This window comes from Heterodontus francisci, chromosome 1 (genome assembly GCF_036365525.1).
Source record: "Heterodontus francisci isolate sHetFra1 chromosome 1, sHetFra1.hap1, whole genome shotgun sequence".
NCBI lineage: Eukaryota > Metazoa > Chordata > Chondrichthyes > Heterodontiformes > Heterodontidae > Heterodontus > Heterodontus francisci.
In genome coordinates, this window is record NC_090371.1 from 137,459,056 (window position 1) to 137,478,035 (window position 18,980).

The following is an 18,980-nucleotide window of genomic DNA, read 5'->3' on the forward strand; positions in this document are numbered from 1 at the left end:
TGACATTTGTCTTCACCAGTCTTTTTAAATTTGTAGTATATATAAATGATTTGGAGGAAAATGTAGCTGGTCTGATTAGTAGGTTTGCGGACGACACAAAGGTTGGTGGAGTTGCGGATAATGATGAGGATTGTCAGAGGATACAGCAGGATATAGATCGGTTGGAGACTTGGGCGGCGAAATGGCAGATGGAGTTTAATCCGGACAAATGTGAGGTAATGCATTTTGGAAGGTCTAATGTAGGTGGGAGGTATACAGTAAATGGCAGAACCCTTAGGAGTATTGACAGGCAGAGAGATCTGGGCGTACAGGTACACAGGTCACTGAAAGTGGCAAAGCAGGTGGTCAAGAAGGCATTCGGCATGCTTGCCTTTATCGGTCGGGGCATAGAGTATAAAAATTGGCAAGTCATGTTGCAGCTGTACAGAATCTTAGTTAGGCCACACTTCAAATATTGTGTGCAATTCTGTTCGCCACACTACCAGAAGGACGTGGAGGCTTTGGAGAGGGTACAGAAGAGGTTTACCAGGATGTTGCCTGGTCTGGAGGGCATTAGCTATGAGGAGAGGTTGGAAAAACCCGGATTGTTTTCACTGGAACGACGGAGGTGGAGGGGCGACATGATAGAGGTTTACAAAGTTATGAGCGGCATGGACAGAGTGGATAGTCAGAAGCTTTTTCCCAGGGTGGAAGAGTCAGTTACTAGGGGATATAGGTTTAAGGTGCGAGGGGCAAAGTTTAGAGGGGATGTGCGAGGCAAGATTTTTTACACAGAGTGGTGAGTGCCTGGAACTTGCTGCCAGGGGAGGTGGTGGAAGCAGGTACGATAGCGACGTTTAAGAGACATCTTGACAAATATATGAATAGGAAGGGAATAGAGGGATATGGGCCCCGGAAGTGCAGAAGGTGTTCGTTTCGGCAGGCATCAAGATCGGCGCAGGCTTGGAGGGCCGAATAGCCTGTTCCTGTGCTGTACTGTTCTTTGTTCTTTTTCTCTTCACATACCTATCGAAATTTTACAGTCAGTTTTTATGTTCCCTGCAAGCTTGCTCTCGTACTTTCTTTTCCCCTTCTTAATCAATCCTTTGGTCCTCCTTTGCTGAATTCTAAACTGCTCCCACACCTCAGGTCTGTTTTTCTGGTGAATTTATATGCCTCTTCCTTGGATCTAATGCTATCTCTAATTTCCCTTGTCAGCCATGGTTTGGCTACCTTTCCCGTTTTACTTTTGGGCCAGACAGGGATAAACAATTGTTGCAGTTCATCCATGCGCTCTTTAAATGTTTGCCAATGCCTGTCCACCGTTATCCCTTTAAGTAACGTTTCCCAATCCGTCATATCCAACTTGAGCTTCATACCTTCGTAGTTTCCTTTACTAAGCTTCACGACCCTAGTCTCAGAATCAACTATGTCACTCTCCATCTTGATGAAGAATTCCATCATATTATGGTCGCTCGTCCCCAAGGGGTCTCGCACCACTAGATTGTCAGTTATTCCTCTCTCATTACACAATACCCAGTCTAGGATGGCCTGTTCTCTAGCAGGTTCCTCAGCGTATAGGTCCAGAAAACCATCCCGTATACACTCCCAAGAATTCCTCCTCTACGGTATTGTGACTAATTTGATTTGCCCAATCTATATGCAGGTTAACGTCATCCATAATTATAGATGTTCCTTTATCGCATACGTCTCTAATTTCCTGTTTAATGCCATTCCCAACGTCACCACTACAGTCTGTGGGTCTATTTTTTTTGCCCCTTAGTGTTTCTCTGCTCTACCCGTACAGATTCCACATCGTCAGAGCTAATATCTTTTCTCACTATTGTGTTAATTTCCTCTTTAACCAGCGATGCAACTCCACCGCCTTTTGCTTTTTGTCTGGCCTTCCTAAATACTGAATATCCTTGGATGTTCATTTCCCATCCCTGGTCACCATGCAGCCATGTCTCCGTAATCCCGACTATATCATACCCGTTTACATCTATTTGTGCAATTAATTCATCAACTTTATTGCAAATGCTCCACACATTAAGGCACAAAGCCTTAAGGCTTGCCTTTTTAACATTACCTGTCCCCTTCCCACTATTTTGCACTGTGGCCCTGTTTGATTCTGGCCCTTGTTTTCTCTGCCTATCACTTTTCTTATTCCCCTTACTGTCTTTTGTTCTTGTCTTTGATCTCCCCTCCTCCGACTCCTTGCAAAGGTTCCCATCCCACTCACATCCCAGGAACAAATTTTAAAAAAGAGCTAATTTTATTATTTTGAAAAATAGTAGAGGTAGAAGTATCTAGTAGAAATGTCTGTGCTATTACAGCAACTAGACCTAGACAATAGGAGACCAAGGATGGAGTGTTGGGACCCCTGAGTTGATGTGTCACATAGAATGTTGTTAATGTATTGATAAGGGCAGTTTTTGGTGTTGTGGGACAAGTGGAAACATGTTTGTAGAGATTCAGACAAGGAGTTGTGGGAGAGATGGGCACAGATTTGGAAGGTGATAACATGCAGGGCTATGGGGACAGAATCGGGGAATGGGAGTGATTGGATTGCTGTACAAAGAACTGGCATGGGCTGAATGGACCGAATGGCCGCCTTCTCTGACTCTATGTTCATTTTTTTAAGAAGAAATAATGTTTTCTCAGTTCCCGGTCATTGGGGTTCCGATAAGTGCCAATTTTGCCTATATAAGAAAAATATCAAAAAAAAGCAAAAGAAGTGAAGCAAGGTATTTTGATGAACGATGTTTTCTTTTCTCATTGTTCTCCATGATTCAGCTCTCCTCTCTCTGAATCAAACTAAAGGAATTTTTTGAGTTGGTATGTTGGACTTCTATAAATAATTAAAAGAAGGAATTGAAGATGGTTTTTCTTGAAGGGGTGGGAGAAGGAAAGACTAGATCTTTGCCAGGTGGTAATAAAGGGAAAGTTGCTAACTATTGAAGAGAACGGATGAAACAGCCTGAGGTTCCATGAAGAACACGATCTTCTAAGGCTCTCCCTGCCTTAGCCCTGAACTTGCGTCTTTCTCTTGTTACTCTTCTATCTCCCCTCATGCCCTGTCCGAGCTCATCTTATCCATGAGACCCACTTCCGCTCTTTCGACCCTATTCCTGCTAAACTACTGATCACCCAACTGAGCGTCAGTTGTGGCTCAGTTGGTCGCACTCTCATCTCTGAGTCATGAGGTTGTGGGTTCAAGTCCCAATCCAGGACTTGAGCACAAAAATCTTGGCTGACACTCCAGTGCAGTACTGAGGGAGTGCTGCGCTGTTGGAGGTGCTGTCTTGTGGACGAAACGTTAAACCAAGACCCCATTCACCCTCATATAAAAGCAAAATACTGCGGATGCTGGAAATCTGAAACAAAAACAAGAAATGCTGGAATCACTCAGCAGGTCTGGCAGCATCTGTGGAAAGAGAAGCAGAGTTAACGTTTCCGGTCAGTTCCGAAGAAGGGTCACTGACCCGAAACGTTAACTCTGCTTCTCTTTCCACAGATGCTGCCAGACCTGCTGAGTGATTCCAGCATTTCTTGTTTTTGCCCCATTCACCCTCAGGTGGATGAAAAAGATTCCATGACTCCTGTTTCGAAGAATAGCAGGGGAGTTATCTTTGGTGTTCTAGCCAATATTTATCCCTCAATCAACATTACAAAAACAGATGATCCGGTCATTATCACATTGTTTTTAGTGGGAGCTTGTCACTCTTCCAACATTACAACAGTGACTACACTTCAAAATAGTACATCATTCACGATAAAGCGCTTTGGGATGTCTGGTGGTCATGAAAGGTGCTATATAAATGTAAGTTTCCCCCCCCCCCGCCCCCCCTTCTGGGTCCCAATTTAGCTGGCATTGTTAAAGGTTCTCTCCCTTCAGGTTCTGTCCCTCCTACACAACAGCCATCATCACCCCATTCCTCAACAATATCAACCCTTGACTCCTGCATCCTTGCAAACTACTGCTCCATCTCAATCTCCCTTTGTTCTCCAGAGTCCTCGAGTGTACTGTTGTCTCCTAAATTCATGTCCATTTTTCCTGAAGCTCCATGTCTGAATCCCTTTAATCAGGTTTCCACCCTTGCAACCGTACCGAAATGGCTCCTTATCAGAGTCGAAAATAGTATCCTGTGTGACTGACAAAGGCACAACATCCCTCCTCGTCCTTCTCAACCCATTTGACACAGCTGATCACACCCTCCTCCTCCAACGAACACCTCGCCACCGTTATCCAGTAGGGTGGGACTGCACTCGCCTTGGTCACAGCCAGAAAATCACTATCAATGGCTTGTCTTCCCATTCCCGCAGTTACCTCTGGTGTCCGCTAAGGATCTATCCTTAGCCCCTTCCTGTCTCTCATCTACATGCTGCCTGTCAGCGACATTTTCTGAAAACACATCAGTTTTCACGTGTACCCTGACGACACCCAGCTGTACCTCACCACCGCTTCTGTCCACTCTCCACCATCTCTAAATTGTCAGACTACTTGTGGGCAGAAATTACTTCCAGTTAAATATTGAGAAGCCAGTGTCTTCAGTCCCTGCCGCAAACTCCGCGCTCTTGCCACCAAATCTATCCCTCTCCCTGGCAACTGTCTGAGGCTGAACCAGACTGTTTGCAACCTTGGGTGTCATATTTGACCCCAAGATGAGCTTCCAACCAGATATCCACTGTGATGAAGACCACCTATTTCCACCTCCGGAACATTGCCCAATTCTGCCCTGTCTCAGCTCTTGTACTGCTGAAATCCTCGTCCATGCCTTAGTTACCTCCAGACTTGAGAATTCTTAAAATCATAGAACAGGGCTATTTGGCCTGTCCTTGCCAATTCTCTGAGTGTATCTCAGCTGGTCCCACTCCCCTGCCTTTGCCCCAGCGCCCTGCAAACTTTTTCCCTTCAGATAATTATCCGGTTACCTTTTGAAAGCCAAGGTTGAATCTGCCTCCACCACAATCTCGAGCTGTGCATTCCAGATCCTAACCACTCTCTGCGTGAAAAAAATTTTCCTCATGTTGCTTCTGGTGCTTTTGCTGATCACCTTAAGTCAGTCTACTCTGGTTTTTGACCCTTCTGCCAATGGGAACAGTTTCTCCCTATCTACTCTGTCCAGACCCCTCATGATTTTGAATACCTCTATCAAATCTCCTCTCAACCTTATCTTTCTAAGGAGAACAGCTCTAGCTTCGCCAATCTGTCTATATGGCTGTCATCTTGGGGACATTCTTGTAAATCTTTTCTGCACCCTTTCCAGTGTCTTCACATGCTTCCTAAAGTGTGGTGCTCAGAATTGGACACAATATTCCTGTTGAGGCTGAACCTGTGTTTTATTAAGTGTTATGAAAGTGATCCTGTTTTTTGTTTAAAATAATTTTTTTGAAAGGAATTTATGGTTAAACTGAATAAATGTTTTTAATCAAAAGGACACTGAAGGAGCTAATCTGGCAACAGTGTTGCTGGTTGTCATCTGGCTCGGGTTCGGCTCGGAGCGGAATCCCTGGTAACGGGGCAGAGAAGTGACAAGTGCCCCTTTGATTGGACAAGCCCAGTAGCAGCAGAGCACATCTGGGAGGGCAGAAAACTAACAAGCTTTCTGGTTATGGGTCAGTGTGTGTGTGGTTTTACCTTCTGGAAGGAGATAAAGTCTGCTGTTGAAGTGTTAAAAAAGGACAGAAGACCACAACCCAGCTCGCTTTCCTGAAACTCTCAAGAAAAGACGCTGTGAAGTCTACTGTCTCGATTCATCTTGTTTCCCAAGAAAGCCTGCTAAAAATAATTCTCAACGCTGTCTGAAAAGAATTGTTCTGGAAGATTCTAGTGATCTGTCTCTATGTTCTCGGAAGTTAGACTGTATGCCAGTTTGGAACAACATATCTGATCTGTTTCCTACAAAAACAAGCAACTAGTTAACCCAAATGTTTTTTGTCTGTAACAGAACTCTGATCCAAAAAGCCCTTTTTACTTTTTCTTTTAACCAGTATACGTGTGCGTGTGTGTAAAAAGGGACTTTAAAATTTGTTTAAGGTAAAAGGGGGACTTTTAAAATTTAATGTTGGAACTTTAAAAAACATTTGATCTGTGTTTTTATATTCATTAGCAGTTAAGACTTGTTTTATAATAAACTGATAATTTTGTTCAGTAAAGAAACCTGACTAGTGTGTTCTAATATGGGTAAAATAGTGTATATGATTTCCTGTATTAGTAAGTGGGAAAATTTTAAACAATATGTTGTGACCTGTGGAGAAGTGGGACTGAATTAACAGTGCGCTCCTCCTACCTTGGTCATAACATATTTAATTGGGGGCTCTCTTTCTGGGCGGCACAGTGGTGCAGTGGTTAGCACCGCAGCCTCACAGCTCCAGGGACCCGGGTTCGATTCTGGGTACTGCCTGTGCGGAGTTTGCAAGTTCTCCCTGTGACCGCGTGGGTTTTCCCCGGGTGCTCCGGTTTCCTCCCATAGCCAAAGACTTGCAGGTGATAGGTAAATTGGCCGTTGTAAATTGCCCCTAGTGTAGGTAGGTAATGGGGAATATGGGATTCCTGCAGAGTTAGTATAAATGGGTGGTTGTTGGTCGGCATAGACTCGGTGGGCCGAAGGGCCTGTTTCAGTGCTGTATCTCTAAATAAAAATAAATACAAATAAAATAAATCCAACACCGACAATGTACAATTGTAAATGGGGTAATAATAATTGAAAAGAAAAATAAAAACTTAGTTTCTTGTGTAATAGATTGAAGTGTACACCACCAGAATGTCTTTAACAGTTGCTGCGACTTTTCTGGGGGAGGAGAATGTATCCCTGAGTGACTTGAGATACTTAACCAAGGTTAAACTAAAGGATATGGCAGACCTGATGGCATTAGAGTTAAAATCAGGCACCAAGAAAGCAGACATAATTGAAGTAATAGCACACCATTTGAAATTGGAAGAAGAAAGCTAACTAGGGGTCAGTGCAGTTGAATTAGCTAAAATTTGGTTACTGATCAGGTAGCTTGAACTTGACCAGGAAAAAGAAATAGCAATAAGAAAACTTGAAGAGGAAAGAGAAATAAGAAAACCTAAATTTGAGTTTGGAAAAGAAGTGACAATGAAAAACTTGAGTTTGAGGGAAAGGAAAGAGAAAGGGAATACCAAATTAGAAAGCTGGAACTAAGTCAAAAGAGTGATTTCAGTGAAAGTTCTGGTGGGGAAAGAGCTGTCTCCAGCTCAGGACCCAGTGGAGAGCTGTTTGAATTTGTGCAGGCACTCCCGATACTTGAGGAAAGGGACGTAGAGGCATTTTTCATTTCTTTTGAAAAGATAGCCAAACAGATGAAGTGGCCAAAGGAGAGCTGGACACTGTTAATGCAAAGCAGGTTGATGGGCAGAGCTCATGAAGTTTATGCCATGCTTTCTGAGGAGGCTTCTGCAGATAATGAGATGGCAAAAAAGACTATTCTCACATATGAGTTAATCCCTGAAGTTTACTGACAGAAATTTCAGAACCTCCGGAGATTAGAATTAGAAAGGATAAAACAAATTAATTTTGATGGTTTGGTGCGGGCACTAAAGATCAAAGCCACGTCTGAGAACCTGAGAGAACTAATTCTCCTGGGAGAATTTAAAAATTCACTCCCTCCGTTAGTAAGAACTCATGTAGAGAACCAGAAAGTTTCAAAGGCCAGACAGGCAGCGAAAATTGCTGATGATTATGAGCTTGTGTATAAGCTCAAAGCCTTTGTCTGTCACCCCCGCAAATCCGAGAAGGATAGAAAGTGGGAGTGAAAGGAAGGCAAGTAGCCGGGGACAAGAAGGGATAGCTGGGAGTGCCCCGGGATCATCTCCTCAGGCCAGAAAGCAAGGTACTGAGGGTGGAAGTGAGCTCTGCAAGCCTTAATGTTATCGTTGTCACAAGGTGTGACATCTTAGTGCAGAGTGCTGGAAGTTGTGGGGAAAACCCATGGGACTTATTGGGGTACGCAAAGTCAATGCAGAGGAAGGGGCCCTGACCGACACTACAGCAGATCAGGCTGTAGCTCTGACTGCAGCTGTAAGGCTAAGTACAAAAGGCACAGAGTGTAGGGGCTGTGAACAAGATAACTGAGAGTTATAGAGAATTCTTGTCAAAAGGAAAAGTAACTCTTTATCCCTCAAATGAAGCGGGTAAACCCGTAGTTATACTTAGAAATACAGAAGCAACCTAAACACTTCTGCTGAGGAAAGGCATAACATTTCCAGAAAAGTGTGCACTGAACGTTAAGGTTTTAGTGAATGATATTGGCGGGGAATATATACCCGTACCTTTGTATCAGGCACACCTAGAGTGTGACTTAATGTCTGGAATGGTAACTGTAGGAGTTGTCCATAGTTTGCCTGTAGACGGAGTTGACCACCTCCTGGGGAGTGATTTGGCCAGAGCGAAAGTAGTAGCTTTGCCAGTAGTCACGGAAGAAACAAGTGAAGTTAAAGAGACATAACAGTTACAGGAAAAGGTTCCAGGAATTTTTCCTTTGTGTGTAGTAACCTGAGCAGTGGCTAAACAAGTTCCATGGTCAAAGGTAAAATTGGCACCACAGACAGATAGCCGAATATCTGAAACTTTCTTTGGGGATTTAGATAATGTAAAGGAAATGTTTAGTAAGTCTTTTCTAGTTATCTCTCAGCAAGCTGATCCAGAGTTAAATAAGGTGGTATAATCAGCTCTAACAGAAACTGAGACAAAAGGAGTTCCAGAAGGCTTTTATATTGAAAATGGGATTCTGATGAGGAAGCGGAGACCTCCTCACAGACCTGCAGACGAAGACTGGACGGTTGCTCGTCAGATAGTGGTACTGCCAAAGTATCGCTGGGAACAATTAAGGATGGCGCCTGAATTTCCTCCAGCAGGACATATGGGGATCCGGAAGACCAAATCACGTATAAGTCAACATTATTACTGGCCAGGTCTTACCAAGGACATGGTGCAGTTTTGTAAAATGTTTCATACATGCCAGATTGTGGGATAACTGCAACCTGCCATAAAACCGGCACCTCTAATTCCCATACCAGTTATTGGGGAACCATTTAGCAAGGGTGTTAGTTGACTGTGTAGGACCTTTACTGAATACAAAAGCGGAACATCAATATATATACACTGTCGTGGATATGGCGACTTGGTTCTCAGAGGCCATTTCCTTGAACAGTTTCTGCTAGGGTAGTGGTAGAGAAGTCAACGCAGTTCTTCACTAGATATGGATAATTGATTGAAGTTCAGTCGGATCAAGGTTCCAATTTTATGTCTAAAATTTTTCAGGAAATTATGGGTAACTTAGGTATAACAAAGTTAAAGTCTTCAGCATCTCTGCTCTATCCTCATGTTTCTATACTCACTAGACTAGTACGTGGCACAGGAAGTAATCCAGAGATTGCTAATTTGAAGTCCTTCTTGCTGGTTTCTTTGCTAGCTCCCTAAAATCTGTCTGCAGGACCTCATCTCTCTTCCTATGTTGTTACCGATATGGACCACGACTCCTGGCTGTTCTTGCTCCCCTCTGAGTGTTCTGTAGCCGCTCAGTGGCATTTTGATCCTGGAACCAATGGGGCAACATACCATCCTGGACTCACATCAACATCCGCAGAAACACCCGTCTGTTCCCTAACTATAGAATCCCCTATCGCTATTACTTTTTCCAATCTTCCTTCTGCCCACTGTACAGCTGAACCAGCTGCGGTGCAGTGAACTTGCCTCCAGCTTCACTCCCCAGCGTGTTCAAAACTGAATACTGGTTGGAGGACCTGCTTGGTCCTCGTTGACTGCCTGGCAGTCACCCATTCCCTCTGTCTGCACACCTTTAAGCTGTGGGGTGACCACCTCCAGAAACATGTAAGACATGTAGCTCTCATCATAGATACACCGCAGTGACACCGGCTGCCACTCAATCTCAAACCCACATGTAGTTGTCCTGGTCATGAGAAGCATCCTGGAGTTCCCACATGTTACAGGATGTGCATTCCATGGAACTGAGGATCCCTGCCGTGCCTCTATTTCATAAACTAACAAAACTTGACAGAAAAACTAGGACTAATCAAAGACAAAATAAAATACTCCAGTCAGCACCCTCCCTTGTGCTGACGATACTTGAAGTATTTTTACCTGCTTCCTAATGCTCACACTTAATCCACTCTGCTGCTCTGTCCTCGGACTCCTAATGCATTCCTGTCTGATCTCTCTCATTCTATCTTCTGTAAACTTGAGTTCATCCAAAACTCTGCATCCCACGTCCTAACTGGCACCAAATGCCGTTAACCCATCACCCATATGCGCGCTGACCTACACTGGCTCCTGGTTAAGTAAGACTTGATTTTTAGAATTCTCACCTTTGTTTTCAAATCCATCCATGACCTGTTCCCACCCTCTGTAATCTCCTGCTGCCCTACAACCCTCCGATACCTGCACTCCTCTAATTTTGGCCTCTTGAACACCCTCATTTTAATTGCCTGATTGTTGGTAGCCGTGCCTTCAGCTGCTTGGGCCCTATGCTTTGGACTTCCCTCCTTAAATCTCTCTGCCTTTGCTTTCCTCCTTTAAGACACTCCTTAAAACCTACCTGTTTGACCAAGCTTTTGGTCATCTACCTTAATATCTCTTAATGTGGTTCTGTACCATATTCTGTTTTACAATGCCTTTGTGAAGCACCTTGGGACATTTTATCACATTAAAGGTGCTATATAAGTGCAAGTTGTTGTTGATATAGGTAAGGTATGTAATGGGATGTTGTGTATTTAAAGTACAGGCATTCTAAAACTTACGTTGAGATTTGGATCTTCATATGTAGAATGTTTAGTATTTCTGCTTCAGAATGATTTTTCTAAGTAATCTCATTTGTTCTTCTGTATGCATTCCTGTATAAAGATTTAACATTTTATATTGAAAGTTAAGTTGTGTACATTTAGCATTTGAACAGCTAGTTTCCCTTTTCTTTTTTCCATCCCTTGTGTAGATGTTAGTTTGTACTTAATTTGGGAATGTGCGCTTGACAGTGTGTTCGATGTTACTGTACAGATGGTGGTTAAAACATTCATGGATATGGACCAGGACTCTGAAGATGAAAAACAACAATACCTTCCATTGGGTTTGCATTTGGCTTCGGAATTCTTTCTCAGGAACCCCAACAAAGATGTTCGTCTGCTTGTCGCATGCTGCCTGGCTGATATCTTCAGAATCTATGCTCCAGAAGCTCCATACACATCTCACGACAAACTTAAGGTAAGTAGTGAAAGTTGAAACTGAAAACAGCCCCACATTCACGAAGTGAAGATACAATTAAGTGTTCAATCATAAAATGTATTATTTGTTTCACAGTTACGGTGTTTATTTCAACCAGCAGATTTCTGCTTTCCCTATCACAAAAGTGACCCATCTCGGCCTTTTCCCTTAGGCTGCGTTTGCTGACAACGCAACCACTTGGTGGTGCAGTACTGGCTTGTGCTCAAATGCAGTCTCATTGACAGAAGCATCACTGTCTGGGACATCTCCGGCAGCTGCCATTAATAAAGATGGCACTGCTCAATTTGACACAAAAAACGAATTGAATTCAAACACCCTCACCCCCCAATGGCCGTGATCACCAGCTCCACACGCCCCCTCAAAAGTACCTCACTCCATCTTGTGATCGCCTCTTCTCTTCTCCGCACTCTCCTGTGATTGCCGCCTCAATCGCTACATTCAGTTTCCCACTCTCCTCCCCCCCCCCCCCCCCCCCGCGCGATCACATCTTCTGTTCCTCACGCCCGTTCTCTCACCGCTGCTGCCTTCTCGCCACTCCCTCCCACCACTCTCGACTACTACTTGCTGTTCCATCCCACCATTCCCATTCTCTCCAGTGTCCGCATGCTCGCCGGTCCCTCCTGCCACTTGCTCCCAGCCTTGGCATCAGGAGAAGTTTTTTGTGGGGGGGAGGGGGGGGAGGAGGTGGTGGTGGTGGTGGTGGGATAGGATAGTGAAAGAGTTGCTGGCGGCGAGGCGGGAAGCAACCAGCGGGATGGAGCGGCAAACAGGTGGGAGAAGGCAGGTGCGGGAGAGAGCACAGAAGAGAAGCGGCGATTTGAGGTGCTGATTGCGGGAGGGAGCGGGGTACTGTTGGAGATGATAAAAGCGGCGATAGCAGCCATTGAGGGTGAAACAACACTTGGACGTCATTATGTCTGACATTATTATCTGGTGACGTTGGCGCGTGGTCCCATACTGGCAAGCTGGCAAATGTTCGGACGCACTGATGACGTCAGCGATCGCTCTGCGCACGCTCTGCGTTGTTATGAGACTCACTGTTTTCCTTATTAGGAGACTTTTTACTTTGTGTGTGGATGAGGACAAAGCTTGCAGGGTGGATGAGCAAACTGACAATGACACTGTGGTACAGGAGGCCATTCATATGGGGGGACTGAATAAGAATGTGGCAGTGGTAGTGAACAGTACTGTTGTTTCCAGCTGCGACCAGGAGTTCTGAAGGCTGTGTTACCTGCTGGTGTTAGAGTTAAGAGCATCTTGTGGCTGGAGAAGAACTTGGAGTGGGAGGTAGAGGATCAAGTTATGTGGCCCATCTTGGATGGGGCAGAATTTGTAAGGAGCATCCAGGAGGGCTTCTTGAAACAATATGTAGATAGTCCAACTAGGGAAGGGGCTGTATTGGGCAATGAGCCCGGCCAGGTGGTTGAAGTTTCAGTATGGGAGCATTTCGGGAACAGTGACCATAATTCCGTAAGGTTTAAGGTACTTGTGGATAACGATAAGAGTAATCCTCTGGTGAAGGTGCTAAATTGGGGGAAGGCTAATTATAACAATATTAGGCAGGAACTGAAGAATTTAGATTGGGGGCGGCTGTTTGAGGGTAAATCAGCATCTGACACGCAGGAGTCTTTTAAACGTCAGTTGATTAGAATCCAGGACCGACATGTTCCTGTGAGGATGAAGGATACATTTGGCAAGTCTCGGGAACCTAGGATAACGAGGGATATTGTGAGCCTAGTCAAAAAGAAAAAGGAAGCATTTGTAAGGGCTAGAAGGCTGGGAACAGACAAAGCCCATGAGGAATATCAAGAAAGTAGGAAGGAACTTAAGCAAGGAGTCAGGAGGACTAAAAGGGGTCATGAAAAGTCACTGGCAAACAGGATTAAGGAGAATCCCAAGGCTTTTTATATGTATATAAAGAGCAAGAGGGTAGCCAGGGAAAGGGTTGGCTCACTCAAGGACAAAGGAGGGAATCTATGTGTGGAGCCAGAGGAAATGGGCGAGGTACTAAATGAGTACTTTGCATCGGTATTCACCCAAGAGAAGGACTTGGTGGATGATGAGTCTAGGGAAGGGAGTGTAGATAGTCTGGGTCATGTCGATATCAAAAAGGAGGAGGTGTTGGGCGTCTTGAAAAACATTAAGGTAGATAAGTCCCCAGGGCCTGATGGGATCTACCCCAGAATACTGAGGGAGGCAAGGGAGGAAATTGCTGGGGCCTTGACGGAAATCTTTGTTTTCTCATTGGCTACAGGTGAGGTCCCAGAGGACTGGAGAATAGCCAATGTTGTTCCTTTGTTTAAGAAGGGTGGCAAGGATAATCCAGGAAATTACAGGCTGGTGAGCCTTACGTCAGTGGTAGGGAAATAATTGGAGAGGATTCTTCGGGGCAGGATTTACTCCCATTTGGAAACAAAGGACTTATTAGCGAGAGGCAGCATGGTTTTGTGAATGGGAGGTCGTGGCTCACTAACTTGATCGAGTTTTTTGGGGAAGTGACGAAGATGCTTGATGTAGGAAGTGATGTTGTCTACATGGACTTCAGTAAAGCCTTTGACAAGGTCCCTCATGGCAGATTGGTACAAAAGGTGAAGTCACACGGGATCAGAGGTGAGCTGGCAAGATGGATACAGAACTGGCTCGGTCATAGAAGACAGAGGGTAGCAGTGGAAGCTTGCTTTTCTGATTGGAGGGCTGTGACTAGTGGTGTTCCGCAGGGATCAATGTTGGGTCCTTTGCTGTTTGTAGCATATATAAATGATTTGGAGGAAAATGTAGCTGGTCTGATCAGTAAGTTTGCGGACGACACAAAGGTTGGTGGAGTTGCAGATAGTGATGAAGATTGTCAGAGGATTCAGCAGGATATAGATCGGTTGGAGACTTGGGCGGAGAAATGGCGGATGGAGTTTAATCCGGACAAATTTGTAGAGATACAGCACTGAAACAGGCCCTTCGGCCCACTGAGTCTGTGCCGACCGTCAACCACCCATTTATACTAATCCTATACTAATTCCATATTCCTACCACATCCCCACATGTCCCTATATTTCCCTACCGCCTACCTATACTAGGGGCAATTTATAATGGCCAATTTACCTATCAACCTGCAAGTCTTTGTCATGTGGGAGGAAACCGGAACACCCGGAGGAAACCCACGCAGACACAGGGAGAACTTGCAAACTCCACACAGGCAGTACTCAGAATTGAACCCGGGTCGCTGGAGCTGTGAGGCTGCGGTGCTAACCACTGCGCCACTGTGCCGCCCATAAATGTGAGGTAATGCATTTTGGACGGTCTAATACAGGTGGGAAGTATACAGTTAATGGCAGAACCCTTAGGAGTATTGACAGGCAGAGAGATCTGGACGTACAGGTCCGCAGGTCACTGAAAGTGGCAACGCAGGTGGATAAGGTAGTCAAGAAGGCATACGGCATGCTTGCCTTCATCGGTCGGGGCATAGAGTATAAAAATTGGCAAGTCATGCTGCAGCTGTACAGAACCTTAGTTAGGCCACACTTAGAATATTGTGTGCAATTCTGGTCGCCACACTACCAGAAGGACGTGGAGGCTTTGGAGAGGGTACAGAAGAGATTTACCAGGATGTTGCCTGGTCTGGAGGGTATTGGCTATGAGGAGAGGTTGGATAAACTCGGATTATTTTCACTGGAACGACGGAGGTTGTGGGGGGGTGGGGGGGTTGGGAGGGGCGACATGATAGAGGTTTACAAAGTTATGAGTGGCATGGACAGAGTGGATAGTCAGAAGCTTTTTCCCAGGGTGGAAGAGTCAGTTACTAGGGGACATATTTTTTACACAGAGGGTGGTGAGTGCCTGGAACTTGCTGCCAGGGGAGGTGGTGGAAGCAGGTACAATAGCGACGTTTAAGAGGCATCTTGACAAATACATGAATAGGATGGGAATGGAGGGACACGGTCTACGGAAGTGCAGAAGGTTTTTGTTTATACAGGTATCAAGATTGGCGCAGGCTTGGAGGGCCGAATGGCCTGTTCCTGTGCTGTACTGTTCTTTGTTTTTTGTTCATGTGGGACCCAACAACGTAGGTAGAGTTAGGCATGACGTTCTTCTGAGTGGGTTTGAAGAGCTAGGGTTGCAATTAAAATGTTAAACTTTGTTGGTAATCTCTGGATTGTTAGTTGAGCCACTTGCTAATTGGCATAGGGACAAATGGATGAGAAGATTAAAAGTGTGGCTGATAGAGTGGAGTGAGAGTCAAGGGTTTCATTTCATGGGGTACTGGAACCAATGCTGGGGAAAGAGAAAACTGGTTGGGATGGTCTCTGCTTAAACCGAAATGGGACCAGTGTTCTGACGAATCGAATAACTAGGATGGTAGATAGGGCTTTAAACGAATAAGGTGGATGGGGGTGTGAAGATCCAGAAAAGGGTAAATTCAGAAGCAGTAAGAGAAATGTTGAGGCTTTAGAGCAGAGTAGAGATGTAAGTAGAAATAAGCAGAGTTGGTCAGGAAGGGACCTTAGCAAAGGCTTAGCAAAGGGAATGTGACATTAATAACTCAGGTGATTTCGGGAAAAATAGAAATAAAGCTAAAGGCATGATATCTGTGCGAAGCATTTACAACAAAGTAGATGAATTAGTAGCATCGATAGAAATTAATGGGTTTGATCTAGTTGCTATTATGGAGACATAGTTGCAGAGCGACCAAGGTTAGGAACTAAATATTCCAGGATATTCGACTTTAAGAAGAGATAGGCAAAATGGAAAAGGTGGAATGATAACCATAATTAGGATGGGATAAAAACAGTAGAGAAAGAGGAACTTATCTCAAAGTCAAGATGTACAATCAGTTTGGGTGGAGTAAGAAACAACAAGGGGCAGAAAACACTATTGGCGCCTACCGCCCCCACCCCCCAAACAGTAGTTGCAGTATCAGGGAGAATATAAATTAGGGTATTAGAGATGCATATAACGGAGGTGATGCTGTCATCATGAGGCTCTTTAATCTTCATATTTGCCAGATTTGCATTAATATTGTGGGGGATGAGTTTGTGTAATGCAATATGTCAAGGAACCATCTAGGGAGCAGGCTATTTTAGATCGACTATTAGTGAACAAAGAACAGTACAGCACAGGAACAGGCCATTCGGCCCTCCAAGCCTGCGCCAATCTTGATACCTGTCTAAACAAAAACCTTCTGCACTTCTGTGGACCGTATCCCTCTATTCCCATCCTATTCATGTATTTGTTAAGATGCCTCTTAAACGTTTCGATCGCACCTGCTTCCACCACCTCCCCCGGCAGCAAGTTCCAGGCACTCACCACCCTCTGTGTAAAAAAACTTGCCTCGCACATCCCCTCTAAACTTTGCCCCTCGCGTAATAAGACAAGATTAATTAATAACCATTTATTAAAGGGGCCTCCAGGGAAGGGTGACTGTAATATGATAGAATTTTATATTGAATTTGAAAATGATTTAGTTAAGTGCAAAAATAGGGAGTTAAATCTGAACCAAGCAAACCATGTAGGTATGAGTTCTTTGAGAATGTAACAAGCAGGATGGATAAAGGGGAGCCGGTAGATGTGTATTTGGATTTCAAAAGGCATTCGATTTGGTGCCGCATAAAAGGTTACGACACAAAGTGAGAGGTCATGGTGTTGGGAGTAATATATGAGCATGGATAGAGGATTGGCTAACTAACAAAAAAGAGAGTCTGGATAAATGGCGCATTTTCAGGTTGGCAAACTAACTAGTGGAGTGCCACAGGGATCAATGCTGGAGCTAAACTATTTACGATCTATATTAATTACTTGGATGAAGGGACCGAGTGTATTGTAGCCAAATTTGCGGATGATACAAAGATTGGTCGGAAAGCAAGTTGTGAGAGGACACAAAGCATCTGCAACACGGTTAAGTGTGTGGGAAGATATTTAGCAGATGAAATATCATGTGGGAAAATGTGAGGTTTGGCCGGAAGAACAGAAAAGCAGAATATTGTTTAACTGGTGAGAAACTGCAGAATGCTGTGATCCAGAGGGATCTGGGTACGCTTGTACATAAATCACAAAAAGTTAGCATGCAGGTACAGCAAATAATTAGGAAGGCAAATGGAGTGTTGGCCTTTATTGCAAGGGGAATGGATTATAGAACTAGGAAAGTATTGCTCCAACTGTACAGGGCATTGTGAGCCTACACCTAGAGTACTGTGTACAGTTTTGGTCTCATTTAAGGAGGGGTACACTTGCATTGGAAGCAGTTCAGAGAAGGTTCACTAGGCTGATTGCTGCGATGAAAACCTTGTATTTTGAGGAAAGGTTAAGCAGGTTGGACCTATACCCACTGGAGTTTAGAAGAATGAGAGGTGATCGTATTTGAAACATATAAAATTCCGACGGAGCTTGACAGGGTAGATACTGAAAGGATGTTTCTCTCGTGGGGGAATCTCGAACTAGGCAGCACAGTTTCAAAATAAGGGGTCGCCCATTTAAGATGGAGATGAGGAGAAATTTCTTCTCTGGTCATTAATCTTTGGAATTCTGTTCCCCAGAGAGCAGTGAATGAGTATATTAACTCATTATATTAAGACAGGATCAATTAGTCATTTATTAAAGGAACTTCTATGGATGGGTGATTATAATATTTTATAGAATTTTAAATGGAGTTTGAAAATGATTTAGTTAAGTGCAAAAATAGGGAGTTAAATCTGAGCAAACCATGTAGGTAAGAGTTCTTTGAGGATCTAACAAACAGGGTAGATAAAGGGGAGCCAATAGATGTTGTGTATTTGGATTTCCAAAAGACATTCAATTAGATGCCACATAAAAGGTTACTACACAAGGTAAGCGCTCATGGTGTTGGAGTAATATATTAGCATGGATAGAGGAGTTAGACCGATTTTTGGTCTACAAGGGAGTCGAAGGCTATGGCGGGTGGGTGGGGGCAGGCAGAAAAGTGGTTAAGGCCACAATCAGATCAACCATGCTCTTATTGAATTGTGGAGCAGGCTCGAGGTGCCGAGTGGCCTACTTCTGCTTCTTATGAGGGGAAAGTTGGCTAAGGTTGATTGGGAATCAGGATTAAATGATTGTGACGGTAGATAAGCAAAGGCAAATGTTTAAAGAATTAATTCATAATTTGCAACAAATTGCCTTAACAAATAAAAATTTCACAGATGAAGTGTGGCTAACAGATGTTAAAAATAGCATTGGATTAAAGGAAGAGGCCCATAATGTTCCCAAAAAAGATGGTAAGCTGAGGATTGGGTGGATTTTAGAATTCGGCAAACATTGACCAAGAAGTTGACAGAGAGGAAATAGAATGAGAGGTGTTACAACCAAGGTGGGAAGAGTGTACTGTCTTTTCTAGTTCCACTTCTCCACAGGTCACAACATATATTTGAATATTTACCCAGTTACCGATGTGGTCAATCATATACTCTACTCTTTATCCCAGAATAAAATACACAAACTAGGTTTCTTTAATAAACAAAAAATGTATCAGTTTATTATAAAACAAATAAAACAAGACGTAACAGTAGTGCAGCAAAGCATTAACACGCTTGATTGAAATATGAAAGTTCTTATTTACCTTCGCCCCACTCTCTCACGTGCACGCGCGCGCGCACACACACACACACACACACACACATCGGTTAACTGAAAAATAGAGATTTTCTCTTTCGAGCTCTGTTACAAAAAAAAGACAAAAAAGAATACTTTGGTCAAATACTTGCTAATGTTTGAGGAAAAAAGAGAAGCTATGGA

At 44.0% G+C, this 18,980-nt stretch overlaps 1 protein-coding gene across 4 annotated transcripts in view; it reads left to right on the forward strand.

Moving 5' to 3' along the window:
* pds5a (PDS5 cohesin associated factor A) overlaps positions 1 to 18,980 on the forward strand; it is a 312,001-nt gene that overhangs the window by 49,837 nt on the left and 243,184 nt on the right. For all 4 annotated transcript variants that reach the window (XM_068036537.1, XM_068036525.1, XM_068036541.1 and 1 more), the window contains exon 3: positions 11,016 to 11,219. In XM_068036537.1, the coding sequence (XP_067892638.1) occupies positions 11,016 to 11,219 (204 nt within the window). The remainder of the gene's footprint in view (positions 1 to 11,015; positions 11,220 to 18,980) is intronic.